Source organism: Saccopteryx leptura, chromosome 6 (genome assembly GCF_036850995.1).
Source record: "Saccopteryx leptura isolate mSacLep1 chromosome 6, mSacLep1_pri_phased_curated, whole genome shotgun sequence".
NCBI classification, from domain to species: domain Eukaryota; kingdom Metazoa; phylum Chordata; class Mammalia; order Chiroptera; family Emballonuridae; genus Saccopteryx; species Saccopteryx leptura.
In genome coordinates this window covers 190,432,876-190,456,557 of record NC_089508.1, presented here as the reverse complement: position 1 = coordinate 190,456,557, position 23,682 = coordinate 190,432,876, and the positions used below count along the sequence as shown (strand labels likewise).

Sequence of the window (23,682 nt, the reverse complement as noted above, 5' to 3'; positions counted from 1 at the left end):
ACCCCCTGGTTCTTGACCCAACTAAACCAGAAGCTGTATTTTTTTTTTTTTTTTCATTTTTCCGAAGCTGGAAACGGGGAGGCAGTCAGACAGACTCCCGCATGCGCCCTATTGGAATCCACCCGGCATGCCCACCAGGGGGCGATGCTCTGCCCATCTGGGGTGTCGCTCTGCTGCATCCAGAGCCATCCTAGCACCTGAGGCAGAGGCCACAGAACCATCCTCAGTGCCCGGGCCATCTTTGCTCCAGTGGAGCCTCGGCTGCGGGAGGGGAAGAGAGAGACAGAGAGGAAGGAGAGGGGGAGGGATGGAGAAGCAGATGGGCACTTCTCCTGTGTGCCCTGGCCAGGAATCAAACCCGGGACTCCTGCATGCCAGGCTGACGCTCTACCACTGAGCCAACTGGCCAGGGCCCAGAAGCTTCTTGAAGACAAGCCCGCAAAGTGCTTGCATAGCCTGGGGGACACAGACATAAATCTCCAAATAAAGATATACCTTAAAAAATTGAAAAGCAGAAATTCAAACAGATATTTGCACGCCAGCGTTCATAACAGGCAAATGGTGGAAGCAGCCCAACCCAAAGGTCCATCAGCAGGTGAACAGACAAAATGTCTCTCCGTTACAATGGAATATTGCTCAGCTGGAAAAAGGAAGGAAATTCTGACGTAGGTTGCCACACGGATGAACCCTGAGGACGTTCTGCTGAGTGAAATAAGCCCGTCACAAAAGGACAAATACTGCACGGTTCCACCTCTATGAGGCCCGTAGAAAAGTGAAATTCATAGAGACAGGAGGCAGGCAGGTGGGCACCTGGGAATGGGGGAGGGAGACGGGAAGTGAGTGTTGAACGAACACCGAGTTCAGTTTGGGACCGTAAAGAAGAGCTCTGGGAATGGATGCTTGTGATGGCGTCACAACATTGGGAATGTACTTAATGCCACTGAACTGTATGTATGCTCTTACTATGGTTAAAGTGGTAAATGCTGTTACACGTATTTAAACCACAATGAAAGCAAAAAACGAAAGAGCGTGCCCACGAGGAAAAGAACTATGAGAAAGACGAATAGTAAATAATGCTCTTCTCTACACCATTCCCGTAATTTTAGTAAAACAAAGAAATCTCAATGGAGCCATGGACAGTCAGTCCCCAGGTGTGTGGGGAATGGTGTCCCCTACTTTGTCGGATCTCCGTGCTTTGGCCAAGTGCTTATGAATCCCTCGGGCGTCCAAGAAGCCGATCTTGTGACCCGAACAGCCTTGGTAGCAAGTGCCCAGCGCCGCCCACCTGAGTGGATGAACCGCCCGAGGCTGCCAAATAATAGCACGTTAAGTGCTCCCCTACCCGTCTCCCAGTGTTGCGAGTCTTGCTCGGCCCCCACCTCCTTTGCAAGATAAACTGTGTGTCTTTGAGCTTTACTTTTCTGTTTGGGGCGAAAGTCTCAACTCTTCTGCGAACCTGGAGACGCTTCCTCCATCTGTGAGCCTCCCTTCCTCCTCCCCTCCAGGTAAGGTTACCTGCCTGGGAGGAATAACGTCAGTGACCAACCCCTGCGTTCTGTGAAGCGGCGCCCCGAATGTCACTTCTGACTCATTGGTTCTGACGTGGGGGCTCCGACCACTTTAGCAGAAACTGCACCATGGTGCCTGTCATCTGCTCAGAGTGGATGGGGTTACCTGGCTTCCTGAAATCCTCTCACGACCCACAGGCATGAACCAACAACGCACAATCAGACGGAACCCACCGAGATCACAAAGTGCTCTTTGTCCACTCATTTCACGTGAGTCATTTAGTTTTAATTTATGATCATATTTCATAACCTACCGGCAAAATGGGCTGCAATGTCTTTGTGAGAAGCGATGAGGTCCTAGTAACATGAGAACCCTATTCAGGCCCGGAGTTTAGAAAGCTGGGCTCTGATAAGTGTCGGGGAGACTGTCAGACTTTGGGGAGGAGTTTTACAGCCTGTGAATTAGTCATGCGTGAAATGATCAGGTTTCTTTACAACAACCTCAACAATCGAGATAAATTTAACAAAGCCAGACTGCACCCCCCCCACCCCCCCACCCACCCCCACCCGACCCCAGCTCTGGGCCTCCTGACCTGAGTTATTATGTCCTGGAGAAAGTCACCATTCCCTGAGGAGTCCCTGGAGAGACTTTTTTTTTTTTTTAAATAGGATTTTGTTTTTTACAGAGACAGAGAGTCAGAGAGAGGGATAGATAGGGACAGACAGACAGGAACAGAGAGAGATGAGAAGCATCAATTATTAGTTTTTCATTGCGACACCTTAGTTGTTCATTGATTGCTTTCTCATATGTGCCTTGATGGGGCGTGGGGCTACAGCAGACTGAGTAACGCCTTGCTCGAGCCAGCAACCTTGGGTCCAAGCTGGTGAGCTTTGCTCAAACCAGATGAGCCCGCGTTCAAGCTGGCGACCTCGGGGTCTCGAACCTGGGTCCTCCACATCCCAGTCCGACAACGCTCTATCCACTGCGCCACCGCCTAGTCAGGCCCTGGAGAGACTTTGAGCCAAGTGGTGCAGTCTCATGGGGATGATACTTTTTACTCGGAAATTACTACCTTTTTTTTCACTTTCCCATCTAATTCCCTGTCACTGGTCTCAAGGGAATTTGCAAAGTGTTACTGATGCCTCAGTTATACCTCTGGAAAAAAAATATATCTGAGGGCCACAGAGGCAGAGGCCGGAAGTCCCATATTGCGGAAGAGAAAACTGAGGCGCTCGGGTGACCACAAAAGGCATTTTCCCAGAGCCTCTCTTCTTCCAAAGCAGCTGCAGTTCAGAGCCAGGCTCCGCCCCTCGCACCGCTGTCCCAGAGCGCATTAATTAACCTCTGGACCACACCATAAAGCAAACTCTAGAGAAGCGTCCTGCGTCCACCTAGACAATTTTATAACTCAGGAGGGTTTCATTTAAAGAGATGTTTTAAACGGGTTTTTTTTTTTGCCCGTGAAATATAAGGACAAGTAGGAATGGCTCTGGAGAGTCTGGCTCACGCACCAGCCAGGGTCTTGAAAGTTTTTTTAATACTCAGCTGTGACCAGTCATCAGAGACTTGCGGGAACGACGGATTTTTAATAACTGCCTTGATAGCACTACCTGGCCCATCTTGCCAAATGCAAATCGTTTTTATTATCTTGGGAACTGAACCAACTTTTTCAAAGTCTGAACTCATGGCAAACCCACACGTTTTAGAAAGTTCTTAAAATCAGCACAACCCAAAGTTCCTCCCCTCCCCCCCCCCCCCCCCCCCCGCCCCCAACTCTTTTCCAAACTGTTACGTCCTTCGGTAAAACCCTCGCCTTCATCCATTCAGTAAACACTGCGCCTGCGCCTACCGAAGCACGTGACTCGGGCCAGGTGCCGTTGGTTCTAAGTGCTAGGGGTACCGTTCCAAACGCTTTACCCTGATGGCTTCCTCTCTCTTCCCCGCTGCCAATCGGTGCCTTGGTTTGCAGAGAGCCACACTGGCTCAAAGTTTGGATGCGGACTGGGTAACTTGGGTATCTCCCGTGTTGGTTTCTTGGCAGAAGCACTAATATGTCGATAAAAAGAGGGGCATACCGAGAGCAATCCACACCACTCACTAAAATTAGGGGACCAGGGACCATGCAGAAACTCCAGTCCTTTCAGCAGTTTGTATCGTGCCGTTTTTACCAGTGAAATAAAAGTTTGGTTTTTGCATCTCGTTTGTATAATCAACTTTCTTTGACTTGTCGTTTGCTTTTCTGATGTTCTTGTTGAAGAATAATAATAATAAAAGTCAAATGCTTTTCTTTTATCAGTTCATATTTATTTTGAAATATCCTCTAGTTTTTGTGAGCAGTATATCTGGATGGGAGTATGAGGAAGGTTGGGGACCTGTCTGAGTGCCCAGCAAGCCTCCTCTTTCTACCAAGATGGCATGTTACCAGGTGAAGAAGCATAGCGAAGTTTTCTAAAAAACAAAAACTTTTTACTTGCATTTTCTCTAAGCTTGGGAAAATATTATTTGATTGGATCGAATGCTATGCACATATGTTTTTCATTTGGAGGGGCCGTGGGAGATGGATATATGTCATTGGGGACCAATGCCCATCCACCCCGTCCTGGTGTCCTTGGCAGCTGCCTCTCTCAGTGAGCTACTAACATTGACGGTGAAGGTGACCTGGATTTTGGGTTGCTCAGAAACGACATTCCCAAGGAGGCCTGTTTGAGCTCAGGTCAGCTAACCTGAACTAGAGATGCAACGTTTTTAAAAACAGCGCTGTTCCACACAGCTGCTATGTGACTCTGGACACACCCCCTCCACTCTGAACCTCTCGTAGGATAGATGTCATCACACCCTTTACCTTAAGTTTGATGGTGTGGTCTCTCCCGTGTTACTCTAGCCTGAAGTGCCATTTTGCTTCAGGTGATAAATCCTTATTTTAAACCAAGTCAGAAACCCAGGGGGCCCAAGAACCATCTCTTTCACCCTGGTTTCTGCTCCTGCATGGGACACCATCTCAAAATTCTTCACGCAATATCAAATGCTCCCTAGAGTCCAATTCTATACCTCCCAGTTCCGGCACTCACCAGCAGTGAGACCAACAAGTGACACCCTCTTTCCGGGTCTCAAGTCTCCTTATCTATAAAACGGGGATGAAACATCCCTGTGTTGTTTACTCAGATTAAAATGAAATTGGGCAAAAGACTGGATCGACTGCCTGGAACATAGTAAGTGCTCACTTAGTTATCCAGGGAGATGAACAGCATCATCTTTTCTCTTCTGACTTGTAGTGTGTTTGAATAACTCCGTTTGGAGAATTTCAGAAAACTCCTGGGCCGTGACAGGATCCATGTTCAGGGTCGCTGGTGTGTGAGGCGAAATAACTCTGAACTTGCTGCTGGTTTAAGGAGAAGGAAGATTTAGTTTACACGCTGGTCAATATTGTACCTTTGAACCAAAGAGTCTTTGCGCGTTCATTTTATTTTGGTTCTAAAAGGCACATGGTTTCCACTTTCTAGTCCCAGACTTAGCCAGAGGTTGCCTGGGGTGGGGATGGGGGACACAAATTTGGGCATTATTGTCCCTGAAAGAGACGTGTGAGTCCCCCTCAGCTTTCACCAGTCCCTGACTCAGAGACAATCGTCTGCCTTCGCTCTAATTACTCCTTTCCTTCTGAGACCTAAATTTCCTCCGTCCTCGCCCACTTCTTGCAAGAAGGGAAAAACCAGTGTTCCCTTCTCATCAGAGGGGGCTCTGGCTTAACGGGTATCGTGGTAGGGCAGAGATGCCCCTAACCCTAGGAATAATTTGAATTTGCACGTCTGGTCTCAGGGGCGGGGCCCTCTCCCACTGCCCTGTGCCAGCAGCCTGGAAAGGGCACCAACCGAAGACTGACTTGTCCCCGAGATGCCCCGCCCCAAACCCCCACCCACTGGGATGACTTCACCGCACAGTTGCATTCCGGGAATCCTCAAGTCCCAGATCCTATTCCCCACACCCACCCCTGGGATTTTTTTTTTTTTTTTTTAACGTTGTCTTTTTGGCTCCTCTCTGTTCCCATCGCCAAACAAAGAGAAATCCAACCGGAAAGACTAGACGGGGGTGAGCTGCTGATGGGGTGGGAGGGAGGAGGAGGAAAGTGCTCTGCAGCCCTCAGACTTGCCCTAAATTGGCCAATTTCACATCAATAAGTGCCTCATCCATCACCACCACCTTTCAGGTGATTTTCTGTGATGGGAATTTCAGGAGGCACTTAGCGTCTTATACACCATTTCTCTGCACAGTCAGTTTTTCCATCATCACGCATTCTCAGCACTGAAATAAAAATAGGCAGAACTTTGCTACTAAAATAGCGTGTTTTCTATCAGGCCCTGCAACCCAGAAACCCCTCTCAGAGACCTGTACACTTTTTTTCTTGAGCTCACTGAAAAAAGAGAAAGAGAGAGAAAGAGAGAGAGAGAGAGAGAGAAGCTGGACAGACCTTGAGTCCAGTGAGGCACTGGCCTCACCTGGCTCTGTGTCCTTGCTGAAGGAAGCTACCTTGGGGGGGGGGGGCTAGCTCACCCTTCTGAGCACCCTTTTATTTTGTATGACAGGGGGGAATTATAATGCCCGCACCCTGCCTGGAGGGCCACATGAGGAGGACAGTATTCTGGACACTGGAATATATTTTATAAATAAATATGAGGGATTGAGAAGGGGTGAAGAATAAAAGCAGAGACTGACTTCAGAAGACTCTCATCCTTTTCACCTTTTCTTTTCTTTTTTTAATTTGGAAGCGCTCTAACTGTAAGAGCTGAGGCTGTGGCTAGGTCTCTCCATTAGAGCATCGTCCCAATATGCCAGGCTTGCTGTTCAAGCCCTGATCAGGGCACACACAAGAACCAACCAACGAATGCGTCAATGACTAGAACAGCAAATCAGTGCTTCTCTCTCTCTCTCTCTTTCTCTCTCTCTCCTTTCCTCTCTGTCTTAAATCAATATATAAAATTTTAGAAAAATGTTAAAGATAATAAGAGCCCATAGGTATAACAAAGTTCTAGGGAATTAAATATTACATCATAATTGGCCATTTTTCTTTTTATAAATGCATATTATAATTGATGGTATCTTTATTGAGATGGAACACATTATATACATATTTAACATAACTGACTATTATAAATATATGTGTGTGTTGTGTTCTCTTCCCCCCACCTCCCACATAAGATTTAATGTCAATATTGTTGCAAACGGACTTAAGCCATTTGGCCTCATGCAGTGAGAAGTCAGTGTCGCCCTCTTCGTCTTGTTTAGATGGATAATTATTACCTTCCCACGAATGGTAAGCTACCAAAAAAAAAAAAAAAAAAAAAGATAGAGGCACGATGTGCTCTTTCCAAAGCAAAGGCTCTTGGTACGAGCGAGCTAGTGTCATCGATGGGGCTAGAACCAGGGGTCCCCTGGTTTCTGGGGGCAGAGCTCAGCGGCTGGGTGGGTGCCTTCCGCCTTCTGTCTGAGGTTTACTCTTCTGCTCTGAGCTCATGTCAGAACCCGCAGTTCCTGGCTTCCAGGGTTGCTCTGAAGGTCAAGAGTGGACATGGATGTGAAGGGTGGCTTTCAGACAGGAGACAGGCCAGGGCCTCCGTTTGAGAGCGAGGTCCGTCCCCCACACACACACTCCCCGCCCGCCCCCCAGCTCCCACGGCGGCTCAGGCCCCAGGGTCCTCATCTGGAAAGTGGGGCTACTCCACAGAATTGCATCCGGGAATAAACACGCTCCCGGGAGAAGCACCTGGCTGGAGGTGCGGGCCGCGCCCCTCTCCGCGCGCGGGGCCCCGGGTGAGTCTCCCGCCTCTGGGGGGCGCTGTTGCCCTGCGCTTCCACCCTCGGCCCGTGGAACTGCCGGGTCGCGAGGTCCCTTCCAAGTTGGGCCGCTGCCTCCATTTGCCACCTTGGACCTGTTCTTGAAGGAACCTCCGTCGGTTCCCTTGAACTCAAACGGAGCCGGTACCACCCTCCCCCCGGTCGGTGGTGAGACTCCCGGGCGCTGAGGGGTGTCAATGGCCGGGCGTCCGAGTCTGGCGCTCAGGAAGCGCCCAATAAAAGGGGGGGCTGCTCCTATCTGCTCCGCTTGCCCCTCGGGGCGGCGAGGTGTAAGTTTAACCATGGGGGGAGGGGCGGGCGCCGGGTCGGCGGAGATCCCCGGGCCGCCCGGCGGAGCGGGCCCGGCCGGTGTCAGCGCGCACTTATTGACGGCTGGTATTTGGGGAGTAATTGAGCGCGGCGGCCGGCCCGGGGCGAGAGTGGGCCTCCACGAGCAATTAAATGTGATTAGGCCGAGACCTTCGAGATCCAGCTGGGTGATTGATAACCCGGCCGCATTCCTGCCGGGCCCGCGACATCAAACGGGCTGCCGGCGGCGGGCGGGGCAGAGGGGCCCCGCGCGCGGGGACTCGGCTCTTCCCGGCCTGGCGCTGCTGCCCCTTCTCTCCCGCGACGCCCACGGGCTCCAGGGGGGAAACCGAGGGACCTGCCTTCTTCCTGCGGAAGGGGTCCCTCTCCTTGGCTCGCCTGCCAGGTGCAGCAAGGGAGAGCAGGGAGCTCAAGGGTCGTGGTGACACGAGAGGGGGCTCCCTGCTCCAGGGCGCGCAACGCCCGGAATCCGGCAACGAAATCGCTGGAACCGGGGAAGACCGAATGGGAACAGAGACAGAGTGGGGGGGGGGGGGGGGGAGGGCAGGCGGGAGTGGGGGAGAGAAAGTGACAGTCGGAACGAGAATAAATAGAAAACAAACAATATTGAGACGCTAAGGAGGAGCAAGGTGACAGGGGGAAAAAGAGAGAGAGAAGAGGAGGAAGAGAGAAACGGAAGAAGAATGGAAGTGCGGAAAGGAATCGTCGAGACTGTGAGAAGACAGACGGGAAAGAAAACTCGATAAACGTGGGAGAGACGTGGAAAAGAATGAATGTCAATAAAAGAGAAAAGAAAGAAATGATATAAGAACAAGGAGATGAGAGGGGGTTGGGACTGAAGTTGAAGATGGTAAGGTGAGAGACAGAAGAAGGAGGAAACAGAGGGGAAAGAAGTAAGAAAGCAAAGAGGAGGCAAGAGCCGGCCAGGGTCCCTGGGTCCCTCCTTCGCCCCTCCTGCCTCAGTCTCAGGCCAATTCTGTGCCCAGAGCCTGCTGCCCTCAACGGCTGACATTTGCCCCCAAACAGGTTAACTCCAACCCAACCCCAGCCCTCCCCCCCCCCCGTGGGGGGGGCAGCGTCTTCCTCTCCAGCCTGCAAGAGGGGCATCCATCCCCACAAGTGCAGAGTGAGCAGTAGACTGCCTGCACCCCAAACCTGGGCCCCCCCCCAAGCAACAAATCACAAGTTGGAGGTATTGGGGGGTTCCCTGGAGTCTCCGGAGCCAGGGAACAGTTCCTGTCTGCGCTGACCCCACAGACAGGATCAAAACAGCATGAAAGAAATCAGAAGGAGTACGTCCTCGGCAGGAGCCGGACTTCTAAAACCCCCTTCCGCCCCCACAGGCTTCAATATTAAAAAAAAACCCTAGGAGCCTCAGACACTGTATTAATTAGTGCAACCACCCATGAAAAGTTGGGTTTGGAGCAGCATTCTTTGCCCTGTGTGAAAAAACCAAGTCTAATAAACAATTGTTAAGTTGGCCTGTTGCCGTTGGTAAATTACATAGCATTAAAAAAATAATGTTTTTCATATTAGGCACTAATTAAAGGTTGGGACAGCTTTAAAACAAGAGAGGGAGGGGGGGAAATCAAAGAAAATATAAAAATGTTCTTTCAAGAGTTATGGGAGGTTAATAAAGTATGTCTGTTAGAGTGAGTCTACTTTGCCCGCAGCTACAGCCAAGCTGGAGCCACCACAATTGGGTCTCAATAAGATAATGATATTCCTTTCTCTGCTATTAAAAGCCTCCCAGTGCAAACTTAAAATGATTTATTTAATTTAGGAAATTATGAGGTGTAACTTCAAAGCCCGAGCCGTTAGTAATGGAAAATACCAGGTTGTTTAAAATTATAATAATAATTGTTTGGGACATCAAAGTGTTTTCATCAACAAAATGCAGAGGGGTCCGGAGGAGGCTGGAAAAAGTCGGGGAGGAGGTGGGACGGAGTTTGGATTTGATTATTATGAGCCTTATCGGGGCAGGGTTCAGGGTTCCCGCGGCCTAGTCCCCTGTTCTGCTTTGAAGCAGGGCTATTTGGAAAAAGTCATTTTCCTGCTTTTTATTTGGTTCCTAGCAGGGAGGAGGTGACAGGGGCTTGGGAGGTGGGAGAAAGGTAGAGCAGTCCAGGAGGTGACAGGAGACTTTTCCTCGGTGCTCTCCGACCAACTTCATTCAAGATGCCCCCCAGCGTCACCAATCTGGGGGGAAAAGAAATTGTTTTCCTTAACATTGAAGGAGAAACTGGCGCCGTCAACTTCACCAACCTGGCCCTGTGATTTCGGAGGAAGGGGTGTGTGAGGGTGTGTGCGCGCGATGGATGGCGCGCTCTCAGGCACTCGAGCGAGCGCGCTTGCCCTGGGTTCTTTTATATGCAAGGTTTATGTTTATTCCAAGCCCGGCAGAGGAGAGGGAGTGGGGGGTGGGGGAATGGCCTCACCAACCCGTGGCAAATGAGGGGCTTTTATAGCAAAGAATGGCGTGAGAGTTTTCATCGGGACAGACAAGGTTCTGCTCAAAGGCAGGGCTCCTCTTTTCAGGCGGGTCAGGCAGACGTGGTGCCCATGACGGCCTGCTCTCAGGCTGGCCTTCTCCTGACTACCTGCCGCCCCACGGGGCAGCGCCTCTCCAGAGATCCAACAGGGAGGCTGGTCAGCCTGAGCCCCGGGTCCCCCGACAGAGAGTGGGGGGGGGGTCCTGGGTGGGGATTCCCCTACAGTAATGAGGCACAGGAAAGGGGACCCCGAGAGAGGTCCCAGGGCTGCGGGATCTGGAGAGCAGCGCAGGCCCGCACCGTGGACGGGAGGCTCCCGTCTGGCCACCGGCTGAATTCTCATGCTGCCTCTTACGACCTCTGTGCCCTTCATGAGCCGCCCTCTGAGCCTGTTTCCTCAACCATCAAGTGTCGGGGATGGCACCTCCCCGTCGGGTATGCAATGACTAAGTTGGATGTATGAGAAAATGCCCAGGTTTGGCGCTTAATGGGAGCTCAGATAATGTGATTCCCTCTCCTCGCTTCCCCTCTTTCCCGAAAGAAGAGCTCTTTCTGGGAAGTTTCGGATGAAGGCCTTGGAAGGAAGGGGGAGTGAGTGGATTTGTGGGCCAGGCCTCTGGCAGCACGGGCCAGGGTGTCCAAAGCCAGGCATCTTCTGCTGGACTTCCCAAGGCGCAGCTGCGCGGGTCCTTGGCGAGGCAGGGTCCTTCAGGTACCGCAGGCGGTTAGACTGGTCTCGGGAGGCATGGCAAGCCCTTCCACAGCGGGCACCACGGTGACAGCAGGCCGAACCCAGCTCGGGGCGAAAGGTTCGGAGGGGACTCCAGAGCCGGGCGCATCGCGGCCTTACGGGACCTCTCCGGCCGTGGGCTGGGGTCCCCTGCAACCCGATTCAGTCCTCAGCTGGCAACCTGTCCGCCCAGTAGCGTTGGGACGCAGGCATGTGTTCGAACCTGAGCAACTCTTCTCCTTCTACAGGCCTGTTTTTCCTTGGGATTTGGGGCTTTTGGTGTAATATGCAGTCCTCCACCCAAGCAAGTCTCCAATCCACCTGGCTGGCCAGGCAGGACAACGCCTCCTTTCTCCAAATAGCACACTCTGTTTATCGCGACCCCGTCCGCCTGGGTGCAAACCCAGTCATTACCCAAGCGGGCATCTGCGGACTCCCCACCAGGGCTCAGATCCCGAGGCTGCGGGGTCCCAGAGGCGCTGGGAAGGAGGCTTGGTGGACGCAAAGGGGCTAATGGGGGTGGGGGGGTGGGGTGGGGTAGAGGTTTGTGCTTTGGCAAGTGCATCCCCTTAAAAAAAAGTGTAGTTGTATTCTGGGCTGGGATTAGGGGTTCGGGCTGCAGGAGAGGTTTGGGGCGCTCCGTGGGCTGGCTGGGGAATGGAGCCGTGGAGGGGTAAGAACTCAGCCCCGGCTCGGCTCCCAGGAGATCCTGGGAGTAGGGCTCTTTGCAGTGGGGCTGGGAGACCTCTGAGACCTCCACGCTGGGTATCTGGCAGAAAGACAATGTGGGACAAGAAAAGGAGAAACGCCAGGCCTAGTAGGCGCCAGGTGCCATCTTTCCAGCGGCAGTTCCCGCAGCGCCGCGCCGGGCGCTCCGTGCATCCGATGCCTCCATCCGTCCATCCGTCCATCCATCCATCCATCCATCCATCCATCCATCCGCCACCAGGGCCAGGGGAGATTCCCGTTAGACCTTTGAAAGGTGTGATACGTCCGTAGAGCTTCTCATTTGTGCAGCAGAAAGCGGAATGTGAAACGCTTCTCAGCGTCTCCTGATCAGTGCCAATTCATCTTCATAACGTAACTCGATGCCCAGGCCTGACCCCCCGCCCTGAATCCTGAGGAAAGAAGCTGAAAAGCCAAGGGGACTCCAATGAACCCCTGTCCCCTCCAGACCTCGGGCAGAGGATCTTGTTTTGGCGGCCCTCATCTGGGAAAAGCGAAGGGAGTGCGATCTGATGCCCCCACCCCCAATGGAAGCATCTATCTAGTTGCCAGCCCCATTTGCAAAGAGCCATAGGTTCCTTCTCCTCAGCTTTTAAGTTTGTTGTTGTTTTGGTAGATGGGAAATTTCAAGTTCAAGACTTTCCCTTGATCGTCTACAGAGCACTCAAGATGCTGGCGAGTGCCTCAGCCCCCACCGTACGTAGTCTCTCCTAAAACCATCTTTCCCTGGAGTCTGAAAAACTCCCCTTCTTTTCCAAGAGTAACCCAAGCTGCTGGAGGAAATATTTCCAAGTATTTTGCTATTTTCAATGGACACCCCCCCCCCCCAGGCCTCCTTCCTCAGGCTGAATCTGGCCACAACTCTTGATTGATTCACATTAAAATAATAATAAAAATCACCAGCTTCCTAATCCCCCCACCCCCATTTGAGTGGCATTTTTGAGCTAAGCCCAACTAAGAACAGAGAGAGAATGCCTCTTCAAATAATTGAGTTTGGACAGATTTGACTGCAATAAAACAAACGTTTAATTTAATTCGGAATAAGAGATAAGAAATAACTCTTCAATAAAATATATATAAAATTATACAAGACACCCTTTCAAAGGGATAATGTATACTGGTTGGGGGGCGAAGGGAGAGACCGGTAGGAGGTTGAAATACCAGGGAGCTGTATGGGGCTGTGTGACACCATTTTTACCAAGTCAAAACATGGCTTTACCCTCTGCCCCCAACATGTTAAAAATGTATCCATTTTTCTAATATGTTTAGCACATACAATAGGTAACACACACAGAGGAAGCATGATTTTTTTTTTCCTTTCTGGATCTAGTCATTGTTCAAGAATACTTAGCATATAGGTAATGGTTACAAGACATTTTTTAAAGCAGAGAATTAACTACACCCCTCCCCCAAAGAACACTTTTTGCAAAGTGTGAGGATTGACCTACCTAGTATATTTCACAGAAAACACCAATTCCTCCCGACAGGCTTTAAGTTTCACTCTCCAATCATCTGAAATGGAGTTAAACAAACAGCCTTAAGAGGAATTAGGAAGTACTTCTGTTTTCCACCTTACCCTGGGCTTGCTCAGTCTTCTCATTCCCCTTTTATTGATCTAACCCAAAAGAAAGGTAAACCTTTAACAATGTCTGTAGCAACATGGGGGGTGCGGAGGGGGATAAGGCCAAATACGGTAGTATCTAATTAGTCTTTTCATGCATGGAAGACTTCAAACAACTTTTGTATCCCTGTCACTTGGAGGAATCTCTCCATATCTATATCGCCTATGCACTTTCTGTCTAGTTCTAATATCTGCTTTCCTTAAGCAAAAGCCAATCATTTCATCGAAATCACCAAATTTCAGCCATTAAAAACAAAAAAAATAACGTCTCCCCCTATAAGAGAAAAAAAATGGGGGGGGGGGGAACGTAAGCAGTCTCTTTTAGGTGCTATAGATAAAAAAAAGGTATAGATATATGTATATAAATTTTGTCTTTCAAAATAATTTGAATTTTTATGTTTGCTGTATAGAAATGTATTATATTTTCTTCCATATACTCATATATAAAAACCTTCAGAGCCAATCTTTGTGAAAGGAGAGGAGGGCATCTGGAATAGGACACCGGAGAAAACAGGACCCCCGTGGTGGCCTGCAGCCTAAGGAAGGAGTTGAAACAGTGTCTGTGGCCCTGTCGGCCGGGCTGCAGAGGGTGGTGCAGGAAGGTAGCCGAGTGCTGGCTTGGTGCTGCCTTCCCGGAGAGGGGGCGGGGGGAAGCCATGGAGACAAGCATCCCATCATGGAGTCTATCGAAAGTTGTCTTCCTTAGGATAGATGGTACATGCCGTATCCGACTGGAGTTGCATAGAGTCCGACGGGCGGAATGGGGAGCACAGGTCTATGGAAAGGGTAGGATGCTCCGTATATGGACGCTGCCTGCAGGGGCGAGTTGATGGGGAAAGGGAGGCTGAAGCCAGAGGGCAGCATGGGTTTCGCAGCCATTTTCAGCTTTTCCAGTTCTGCCTCCTGCAGTCTTTTCGCCTTGGCCCTTCGGTTCTGGAACCAGATTTTGACCTGGGTCTCTGTGAGGTTCAGAGAGCTGGAGAACTCGGCGCGCTCCGCGATGGAGAGGTACTGTTTCTGGCGGAACTTGCGCTCCAGCGCCAGGAGCTGGGACGTGGTGAAGGGTGTGCGCGGTTTCCGGTTGGTCTTGTGCTTCCGCAGGGTGCAGGTGGTGGGGCTCATGTGTCCTGGAGGCAGAGAGGGAGCGAATTAGCAGAGCAGTGGCCTACTCCTCAGGTGTATGCGCGCGAGGGGGCCACCCTCTTCATCTTTCAAAGAGATACCTGTCAAAACCAGGTGTGGTTTTCTTGAGGGGGTGGGGATGGGGAATAGGGGTGGAGAAGGACCATATTTAAATAGATAAATTGTTTTTGTTTTGTTTTTTTTTAATTGAGGCTTTTAACGAAATGGTTGGGAATTGAATGGTGTAACAGAACTTTCTATGTGGGAAACAAACAGTCTTAGACTAATGGAAGTAGAAGACCTTAGAACAGGCCCTTCTAAGTCTGGGATCAAAAACTCATCTCTTCTGAACTTAATTTCTCTTGTCTTTAAGATGCAGTCTGGGTTCAGAATAATCCTCACTTCCTTCGATGCTGACATCATCACATATAAAAAAGAAAATGACAAGGATCTCATTTAAAAAGTGGGTCGGTCCCCTCTGTGCATCAGGACAAGTTGGGCTATTGTATCAGCAAACTGACAAAGGTCTGGGGTCAATTAACAGCATCTTGCGATTGGGGAGCAGCCCCACACAGCCACAAACTGCCATAGCTGTCACCCCATCCAGTCTACAGATCATAAAAACTGAACATCATTTTACAGATCTGGATGTGGGCTAGGCGTTTTGGCTGGGCGCTTCTGTATCGTAAACTTGACTAAGGAGGCAGAGAAAAATCGGCTGGCCCACAAATGTACATGTCAGGGGAAATCACACCGCCTCGGACTTGAGGGCAGGTGATGACATCTTAGTCATCTCTCCCCAGCCCATGGTTTAGAGCCAATGTGTCAATGATTACTTTGTCGCCAGGATTTGTTATGAGGGAATAACAAGCAACAGAAAGGCACGCCAGCAGCACCCAGACCCCATATTTAAACTGGCGGGGACTGTAGGAAGTCCCAGGACTGGGCACCCTTGTGGTGCCCTAGCATCGGCTCACTCTGGGCATCCTTTTCCTCAAGGGGAAGGAGTGGGCAGCTGGGGAACAGAACGCTAAACAATCAATTTGCTGTATTTGGCTTTTATGAGCTATGCTAATTTTCCAAATGTAGCCACAGTAATAACTCCAAGGGACTCGAGGGGAGAATGTCGCATTTCTTGTTTTGTTACTTTGGTGGCCCAAGACAGAGTTTACACTTCATACTTGAGGGTGACAGTGCAAGTCCCAACCCAGCCTCCATTTCCAACAAGAAACGGGATCTGTCCCAGTGTGACACTATTAATCATCACTTTAAGCAACCAAAAAGAGAAAGGTAGTGATTTTCTGCAATCAAAAAAACAAAACAAAAAAAAAAACACCCCAGAAATCTGGGAGAGGTCTGGGTAAGAAGCGACAACAGAAGTGTAGCTTTTGCATATGCTAATCCCTAAGTAAACCAGGGCACCTGCTCTTTAATTTACAAATAAACTAACCACACCATCACAGACTCCAAGGCCTGTGAAGTCATCAGCCCTCACGAACCAGGCCTGGCTCTTGGGAGGACCCAGCTGACTCAGCTCAGATACCGGGCACCTATACTGTCTATACTTAATCCTGCTCGTAAGTTTGGAAGCAATTCCGACTCCCAGCACGGTCATCCTGCCTGCTCCTTGGGGCTGCATTTGAATTATGAAATCCAGGGGATGGGATCACACACGTGCATCAAAGCCAAAAATTTAGGAGGCTTCCTCCCAGCCCCCACCCCTCCCCCCCATTTTAAACCAGCCGGAGGAAGGATGCGATTATATACAAAGCAAAACAGCGTTTATCCTACTTCCTCTGAATAACAAAACCAAAGCCTAGGCGGGTGGCTCCCTCCCGCCCTGGGCTCCCTAGCCAGGAGCTTCTGGGACCCCCAGGCCCCAAAGCACTGATAACCCACTTTTTGTTTTAAAATTAACACCCCCCCCCTTTTTTTTTTTGATCTCCCAATTTTTCTTTTGGGAAGGTCACACCCAGGGCCCAAGCCTGACTTACTGAGCCGGGGAGCTGGACTACACTTGGTAACAGGGTCGTTGACAGCAAGGGGGGGACGTGCCATCTCAGAACCCGGAGACCTAAGGAAGTGGGACTTCTGACCTCGGGACACCACTCCCAGGAAGGCCCTAAATCTTGATGTGCCTCAGGGCACGTATGGGCCGAGGCCTAGGGGATATATATGTAGGTACTCGATATTCGTCAAAACTACTAAGTTCCCACAAGTTTCTGAGCCTCTTCCTCACCGTCAATAACATGAGTAAATAACACTGATCCCACAGGAAGGTTCAGAGTGAGAGTTTGTAGAACGTCCCAAGCCCCGCCATTCAATGTCCCCCGAATTTCTTTCCGTCAAGCCCAAAACTCGGAGGTGTGCTGGTTCCTCCGCACTGGGCTAAAATGTCATCTGCTGCGAGGAGGCCAGCTGCTGCCGCCACACAGGCCGGTTAAGATAATATGGTTAAAAGTGCTGTAAACCACTGGGTGAAGGTGTGTTTAAATTCTTTGAGTCCTTGGCTCTCCACACCCTTTGAATCTTTCGGAGTTTCGCACAGGGTGGAGAGAGTTGCCAGACGGACAGACAGCCACTGCCGCCTAGGTATATGGCCTTGTTTTGTTCACAAAACACCATACACTCCAGTCTTGAGGGCTTGACTGATGTAAACGGAAAAAGATGTGGTTCTCCGGCTTTGGGAAAGGTCCCTTGTTTTCAAATTGCAAATGATCAAGGGCCAAAAAAATGGATGCAAAAGTTGAAGGAGATAACAGCTCTCCTGGACCGAACTCTTTCTGCCCTCCTGTCTCATTGGCAGGAAGCGGGGTGCAGGTGTGTGGGCCTCTGCTTGGTCTCTCTGGGGAGAAGGATCAAAGATGGCCCTTGCAACCTACAGAGGAGCGGGGCTTGGTCACCAGTACACCTAGCCAGATTCAGCCATGATCGGTGACTTGCTTCAAAGCAAGTTGAGTCCTCTTAAAGTCTGGGTGTCTGAAAAAGGGGGATTAAGCGCAGGTCCCCCGCCTCTGCCTACACTTCGGGGTTCCAGCGAGGATGGCGATCTGGTGAGCATCACTTGGTAAAGCTCTCAATCGCCGCTGGAATGCTGTTAATTATTACTGTGGGCCAAGCGAGCAGCACCCCGTGCTGCAAACCCCAGCCCGCTCCCAGCGAAGCTCTCAGGACCCTCGCCAGCGAGGTGCTGGCTGCCGGGGACCGCATTTCTTCCCCGCGTCAGTCTCTGTCACCTTCCCTCCGGCGGGATCCTGCTTCGACACCCGCGGGACCCACGGAAGATGATCGTTTCCTTCCAAGATCGGGTTCGATTTCGGTTAGCTCATCTTTAAAAGGGAGGGCACACCTAGCAGCAGGATTGTGAACTTCGACAAGAAGGAGTCAAACACCCCCTTTCACTCCCCCCACCCCAGGCAAGAGACCCCCCCCCCCCCGGTTGGGCAATATCACAAAAGTAAGCGAAGTTCCCCCGAAGCGCAGGGCAAGGGGTGAGAGAAAAAAACGATAAAACCCAGTTACGGTTCGCCCTCCGCAGACCAACAAGTCCGCCCCGGTGCGCGACGCTTTGCACAGCGAGGGGACCCGGGTCACGCGCTGCGCGGAAGGTACCCACGGGGTGTCCAGGCTGCAGCCGGCGCGCGGACCTCGAGGGGGTAACGAAGGGCCAAGAACAGCTGCGCGCCTGCTTCCCGGGGGGGGGGCGCACGTGTAGCCGGGGGTGTCCGCACCCCCCCGGCCTGGAAACCAGCCCCCAGCTCCCCCTCCGGTCCCCCCCGTCGTCCCCGCCCGGGCGCGCACTCACTCGGCGGCGGCGAGTATCTGCCGGGTTCCTGCATCCACGCCGCCCCGTCTTCCGAACTCTCCGACTTGACCGAGGCCGTCTCGAAGGGTTTGACCAGCGACCCGGGGCTGGGCGCTTCCCGGGCGCCGGGTCCCGGCGGCGGCAGCAGCAGCGGCGGCGGCGGCGGCGGCCGCAGGGTGGCCCCGGCGGAGGCGCTTTCGGTTGGCCGCGGGGACGTCTCCTTGGGCGGCTTCTTGTCCGACATGAGCGCCTCCACGCTGAAGGGCAGGCTGGAGACCTTGACGCGGCGCTCCTCCGCAGCCCCCTCGGCGCCCCCGGGCCCCGGGCCCGGCCCGGCCCCCATCGCCGGGCCCTCCTCATCGGACGAAAACAGGTCATTGCCTCTGGACGGAGAAGCCATGACTCCCCTGCCCCACGTAGCTCCCGGCGCGCGACTCGGGTGGCAGCCCCGCAGCGGCGGCTCCAACTTTTTGGGGGGGAAGACGGGAGGGGCGAGCCGGGAGCGAGCTGAGCCTTTCCTCCAAGGGGGAAGTGGGAGACTCGGATCAGCCAATCAGCGCGGGCCCTGGAGGTGACGTCACGGACGCTCGCCTCCCATTGGCTCTTCCGGCAGAGGCTGGGGCCTTTCTCCCCCCCCCCCCATCCCCCCTGTTTGAAATAAATTAGGAGTTAATTACAGGAGCAGTCAGCAGAGTTGTTATTAGGCGATCCCTCAAGGGTTATAATCACGCCAAAACTGAAAAGTCCGAGGCGTAATTAAGGCCGATTATTTAAAGAGGAAGTTCGCCGAGTCCCATTTCTTCTTCTCTCTTTTGACCCCTCTTTTGAAAAGGTACCCCGTTGTCCGCACGGATCTCACACGCACCCGCCCCCACTTCCAGAACACGTTTCAAGCCTGCAACGGATATTGCAAAAAACATGTACGAGGCGCCTACTATGCGCCGAAGCTGGGCTTAACGTTGCAACTTTAGGAATCAGCACTGAAGGCGAGCCAGCCTCCCTTGCTAAAGGGAGTAGTAACGCGCAGGGCACTTGGACGAGTATTTCGCTCTTAGTAAGTGCTCGAGGGCGTCTGCTAATACCCTAAGCCCTCTGCAAGAAGAGGGGTAACAGAGAGCCTGAGAAGTGGTCAGGGGCTGTTCTGCCCCAAAGAGTTCCGACTGGACACATTCAACCAGTGGTCCCCATTCTTCCACTGTTAAAGCCAGTGCGCTGAGAAACTTTGGAGTCCGCTTGTTTTCCCTGAACCTCGTTTCTGGGCAGCATCCTGCCCAATCTTTCCCTCCACACTGCGCGCAGTATTGTGTGTGCTCATGCGTTTGTCTGAGCCTGTGTTTGTTATGTGTGTTTGTGTGCCAGTGTTTGCCTTCGAGGGGGAGGAGAGGGAGAAAAAGGCACGATAATATCTAATGCCTCCCTCCCCTCTTGCAAATCCCAGAAATACAGGGTTCCAAGCTTGCACACCCAGGCCTGTGGACCTTTTGGGGAAGCACATTTTTATGCGTTGCACCTGGTTTAGAAAAAGAAGGAAAGAAACATTGATATCTTCACACACACACACACACCATACACACCCCTCTCCAAATTATACCCTGGCTAATTACATCTTGAACCTTAGTGATGACTGTCTTAGTCCATGAGGAAGGGGAGAGCGAGCAAGCTTCAAGTGCAGGGTGGCCTGGGATCTCTGTAGGCCGCTGGGCCAAGACCCAGGGATTCAAATGGCTCTTTCCAGGCCGCAGCTGCTTTTCCCCTGTATCTGAACCATTATTCTGCACGTGAGGAGGCAAACAGAAGTCTCCCAGCTCAGGGCCTTGACACAGCACGTGCTTGCTAAAGGGTTCCCAGAGCCTGGGAAGGAAGGGACATTGTTTGTCTGTCAGTACTGAAGTGACACCAAGGCTCGGAGGCTCCTTTTCACGTCAAGTCTTAGAAACTTGACCCCTAGACCCACTCACTGCCGCCGGAGCACCTCTCCGATGCCCTGTTTTGTTTCCCTCGCCCCCAAACTTCTGCCTGGAGAGAAGCTGTGCTGAGTCAGGATAACCAGACAGACATTATCTGAATCTCAGAGCGTCAAAACCAGTCTGCGCCGGCCGGCTAATTCAGTGTGATTAGAAATGGTCCTGAAGAGTTAAAAAGTAAAGAAGTCCTAACCATGGCCTTCTGAAACCTCTCCGTCCTTCTTCCACCACCAGGAACAAGCACTTTCTTGCTTGCTTGCTTTTTTTCTTCTTTCTTCAACAAAGTGGAAAAGCAGAGAAAGTTAAACAAGAACAACAACTATGAAAGCTATCTGGAGATGCCTGCATTTTCCCCTTGAGTCATACTTGATGATAGTTGGCTTGATATACATCTCAAATACAGTACAGGTAAATCCAGCTTAAGTCCTGTGCCTTCTAGAGGTGCCTAGCAAGGTGCAGGCTCTGTATTTTGGAAGCAAACCTGAAATTCATTTAGACACCTCCCAACCCCCAAACCCCCAGCTGCCACAGCCTACAAAAGGGTTCAACTGTCAGTCGGGCTGTACCAGGCCACTGTTTTTATCACTGTTCCTGCAAACTCCTTGTTAATATGTCAACTTAGGGACAAACAGGCCCATCCCTGAGATATTAAATAAAAATCAATACTGCTAGAGCCCTTTGATTTTGACAGGGAAACTTTTCAGGGAAAAGGAGAAGCCAAGTTCTCCTCACTACTCTAGGATCCTGATGTCCAGACAGAGGAAGAAATTTATGAAGCCAGAAATAGGAAAATCCAGAGATTTAAGGAAAAACAACAACAACACACAACAACCCTGGTGTTCAAAGCCAGGGTGCCAAACTCCGGCTGTGAATCGGAGAGATGCCTGGGGATGCAACCAGCCTGCCCAGCTAGGCTTCTGCCAGCTTCTTCCCCAGCTCCCTGCTGGAGTGGAAACAATTCTAGAAAGGGGATAACTTCTGCTGGGGAAAAGGATAGAACCTCAACACAACCCGAACCCTTTCCGGAGAGCCCCATCTGTGCATTTGCTCCTGCGCTGCTGGCTGCCTGTTCAGAACATTTCATTCATCGCTTCTTGGGCCCCTGACCTTGGGCATCTTACTTCGCCTCCCTCAGCCTGCTTTTTATCTCAAGTGGGAGAGAATAACCCCTACCTGAGAAGGTTCTTGTAGTGATTAAAGGCAATCGGCTACATAAAGTAACTAGAGGGTGCAGGAGGATCAACAAAACAATATTGTATATGAAAAGCAGTAACAGTGTATCGACTGATTTCTCTCTGCCGGAGATCCAAGACCAGGCGCATCGGCAGCCTGTGCGGAGTTCACGGTGGGTTCTTTGTAACGTCTCCGAGGCCGAGAATTTGGCTCGGCCTGAAACGTGTGGAGTCCCTTAGCGGAGGGCTGGCTTTGGTACTTGAGGGACATTCGGTGAAGGCTAGTTGGTGACATACTTGCAGGCAGAAAATTGGGGTTCCAGTGGGAACTCGGTCACCACTAAGGTTTCAACTCCGCAGGACGCTTCAGCGCCGGGACCCGTCCTCCAGGTTCTCGTTTGTTCTTCTAACACCCCGCTCTGCGCGGAGATTCTTTTCTCCATTTCACAGATGAAAAGCCCAAGAACTAAAGTGTGCTTATTAGTATCTGCCCCAGGTCACGCAGGTAAGAAGTGGGAGGGGGGACCCGGGATCCCCGAGCGCCGCACAGGCCCCTGCGCGTAGACCCGTAGACCCCGTAGCCCTCCACGTTCCGGCGCTCTCCCCGGGCGGTTAGCACCCGCTGGGGCCCCGCGTGGAGCAGCGGCGCAGGCGCACCGCAGGCCCCCCCCAGCTAAAACACTCCTTGCAAACCGTGGAGGGCTGCATGCGGACCGCAGCGTTTGCAATCCACAGGACCGATCTCTCGATCCCGGCGGCTAGGGGGAGGCGGGGGAGGGGCGGAGGGGGGGTGCTGTAGACGGGCCAGGGCTGCGGGCAGGCGCCAGGCGCGGGGAGATGAAAGGCGGGCTCCGGGGGAAGGGGCTGCGCCGGGTGACCGGCTCCAGCCGCGCCGGGCGCCCCGCCCCCGCCCCGCCCCGCCCCGGCTGCCCCGGGCAGAGGCGGCTGCCCGCGCCGGAGCCGCGTTAATTGCTCTCGGCCCCGGCACTCAGCCTGCGCGGAGCCGGGACTACCTCGCTCCAGGAGGAATGACAATTCGCCCTAATGGGACAACCTCGCTCCCAGAGGAGTGACAATTCGTCCTAATGGGCCGCTCGTTAGCGGCCTATCCCCTCGAACCCGGGTATCACAAGCGGGCAGACAAGCGGGCGCCAAAGTCCGCCTGGAATTCCGCAAGACCACTCTCCCCCTATCCCCCCAAACTCATCCATTCGCTGTGTGACCTCGGGCAAGAGGCTGCCCCTCTCGGAGCTGATTTTTCTTACCTGTGCAGGGAGGAGGACCGGGACTGGGGAGATGAGACCTCGGTGGGGCGGGCCTATTCCCAGGCATCAGAGAGCTCACTTTCTGAGTCACAGAGCGGGCAGGGGGAGAAGGCAGGCATTCGGGTTCCTGCTTGAGGCTCCCTGCGGGGACGAATCCCTTGCTTTATGAAGCTCTGGACAACCAAACCGCTTTTCTAGCTCCTGCCTGCCCACTGAGGTCAGGACCGGGTCCCAGCCTGGACCCGAGAGAAGGGGGCCTTTGCCAAAGCGCTCTGCAGATGACACAAGCTGCGGGAAGCCCGAGCTTTCAGTGACTCCCATTTTACAGATGAACTGGTCGAGGCACCAGAACCGAGAGGGGCTGTGGGTGGAGCCTAACTCCACCGGATTGACCCCCTAGGAGAAGCCCACGACAGGGACATCTTGTGGGGGGGGGGGGGGGGTTGAGGGGGAAGAAACGGCTGCGCACAGGGTTCCTCTCAGCCAGTCCGAAGCCCGGAGAGGCGTGGGCCAGGTGTGGGGACTTCCGCTCCTCGTTCCTGGGCCAGAGCAGGTGTGAGGGGCTGCAGGGGGGACCGAGCCTGGAGCTGGGCTCCTTCTGTAGTCCGTATTCAGACTCAGCCCTACTCCTTAGCATTTACCCCTACTCCTTAACATACCCCTGCACCGGGAGCGGCAGGAAGTGACCCTGCTCAGAAAATGGGCACATGAATGAATGCCCAGCCTCCAGGGTGGTTGGTGAGAAACTTTTCCAAAAAAAAAAAAAAAACCTCCCAGAAGTGCAGGGGGCCGCAGCCGGCACCCACCCACCCTGGGAGGGGCTGTCCCAGTTCTGCCTCTCGAAGCTGTGCAGCCTTGAAAAGCTTTGAAACGGGGGTGAGGCACCCCACCAGTCTGCACCTCGGTTTCCTCGCCTGTACTCTGGGCGTGTCTAGCACCCAGCAAACATTGCATCGTATTATCATTTCTTAAATCATGATTGATGCCACTGTATTTTTACCTCCCGTTTCAATAGACCTGCTGGACACCACATATCTATGGGGGCCGATGGGTTGGATGATTTGTGGAATGAGACTGCAATTTTTTTTTTTTTTTAACTATGTAAAGTGGACATAACTAC

The 23,682-nt window shown here is 52.4% G+C and overlaps 1 protein-coding gene across 1 annotated transcript; it reads right to left on the bottom strand.

Moving 5' to 3' along the window:
- Positions 1-12,654: 12,654 nt before the first annotated feature.
- MSX2 (msh homeobox 2) lies at positions 12,655-18,625 on the bottom strand. Its single transcript, XM_066341692.1, has 2 exons — positions 18,162-18,625; positions 12,655-14,361 (listed from the first exon to the last, which is right to left on the bottom strand). Exons 1-2 carry the CDS (start codon positions 18,559-18,561, stop codon positions 13,937-13,939), a joined length of 825 nt encoding a protein of 274 aa, XP_066197789.1. The 5' UTR covers positions 18,562-18,625; the 3' UTR covers positions 12,655-13,936.
- Between the last annotated feature and the right edge of the window lie 5,057 nt (positions 18,626-23,682).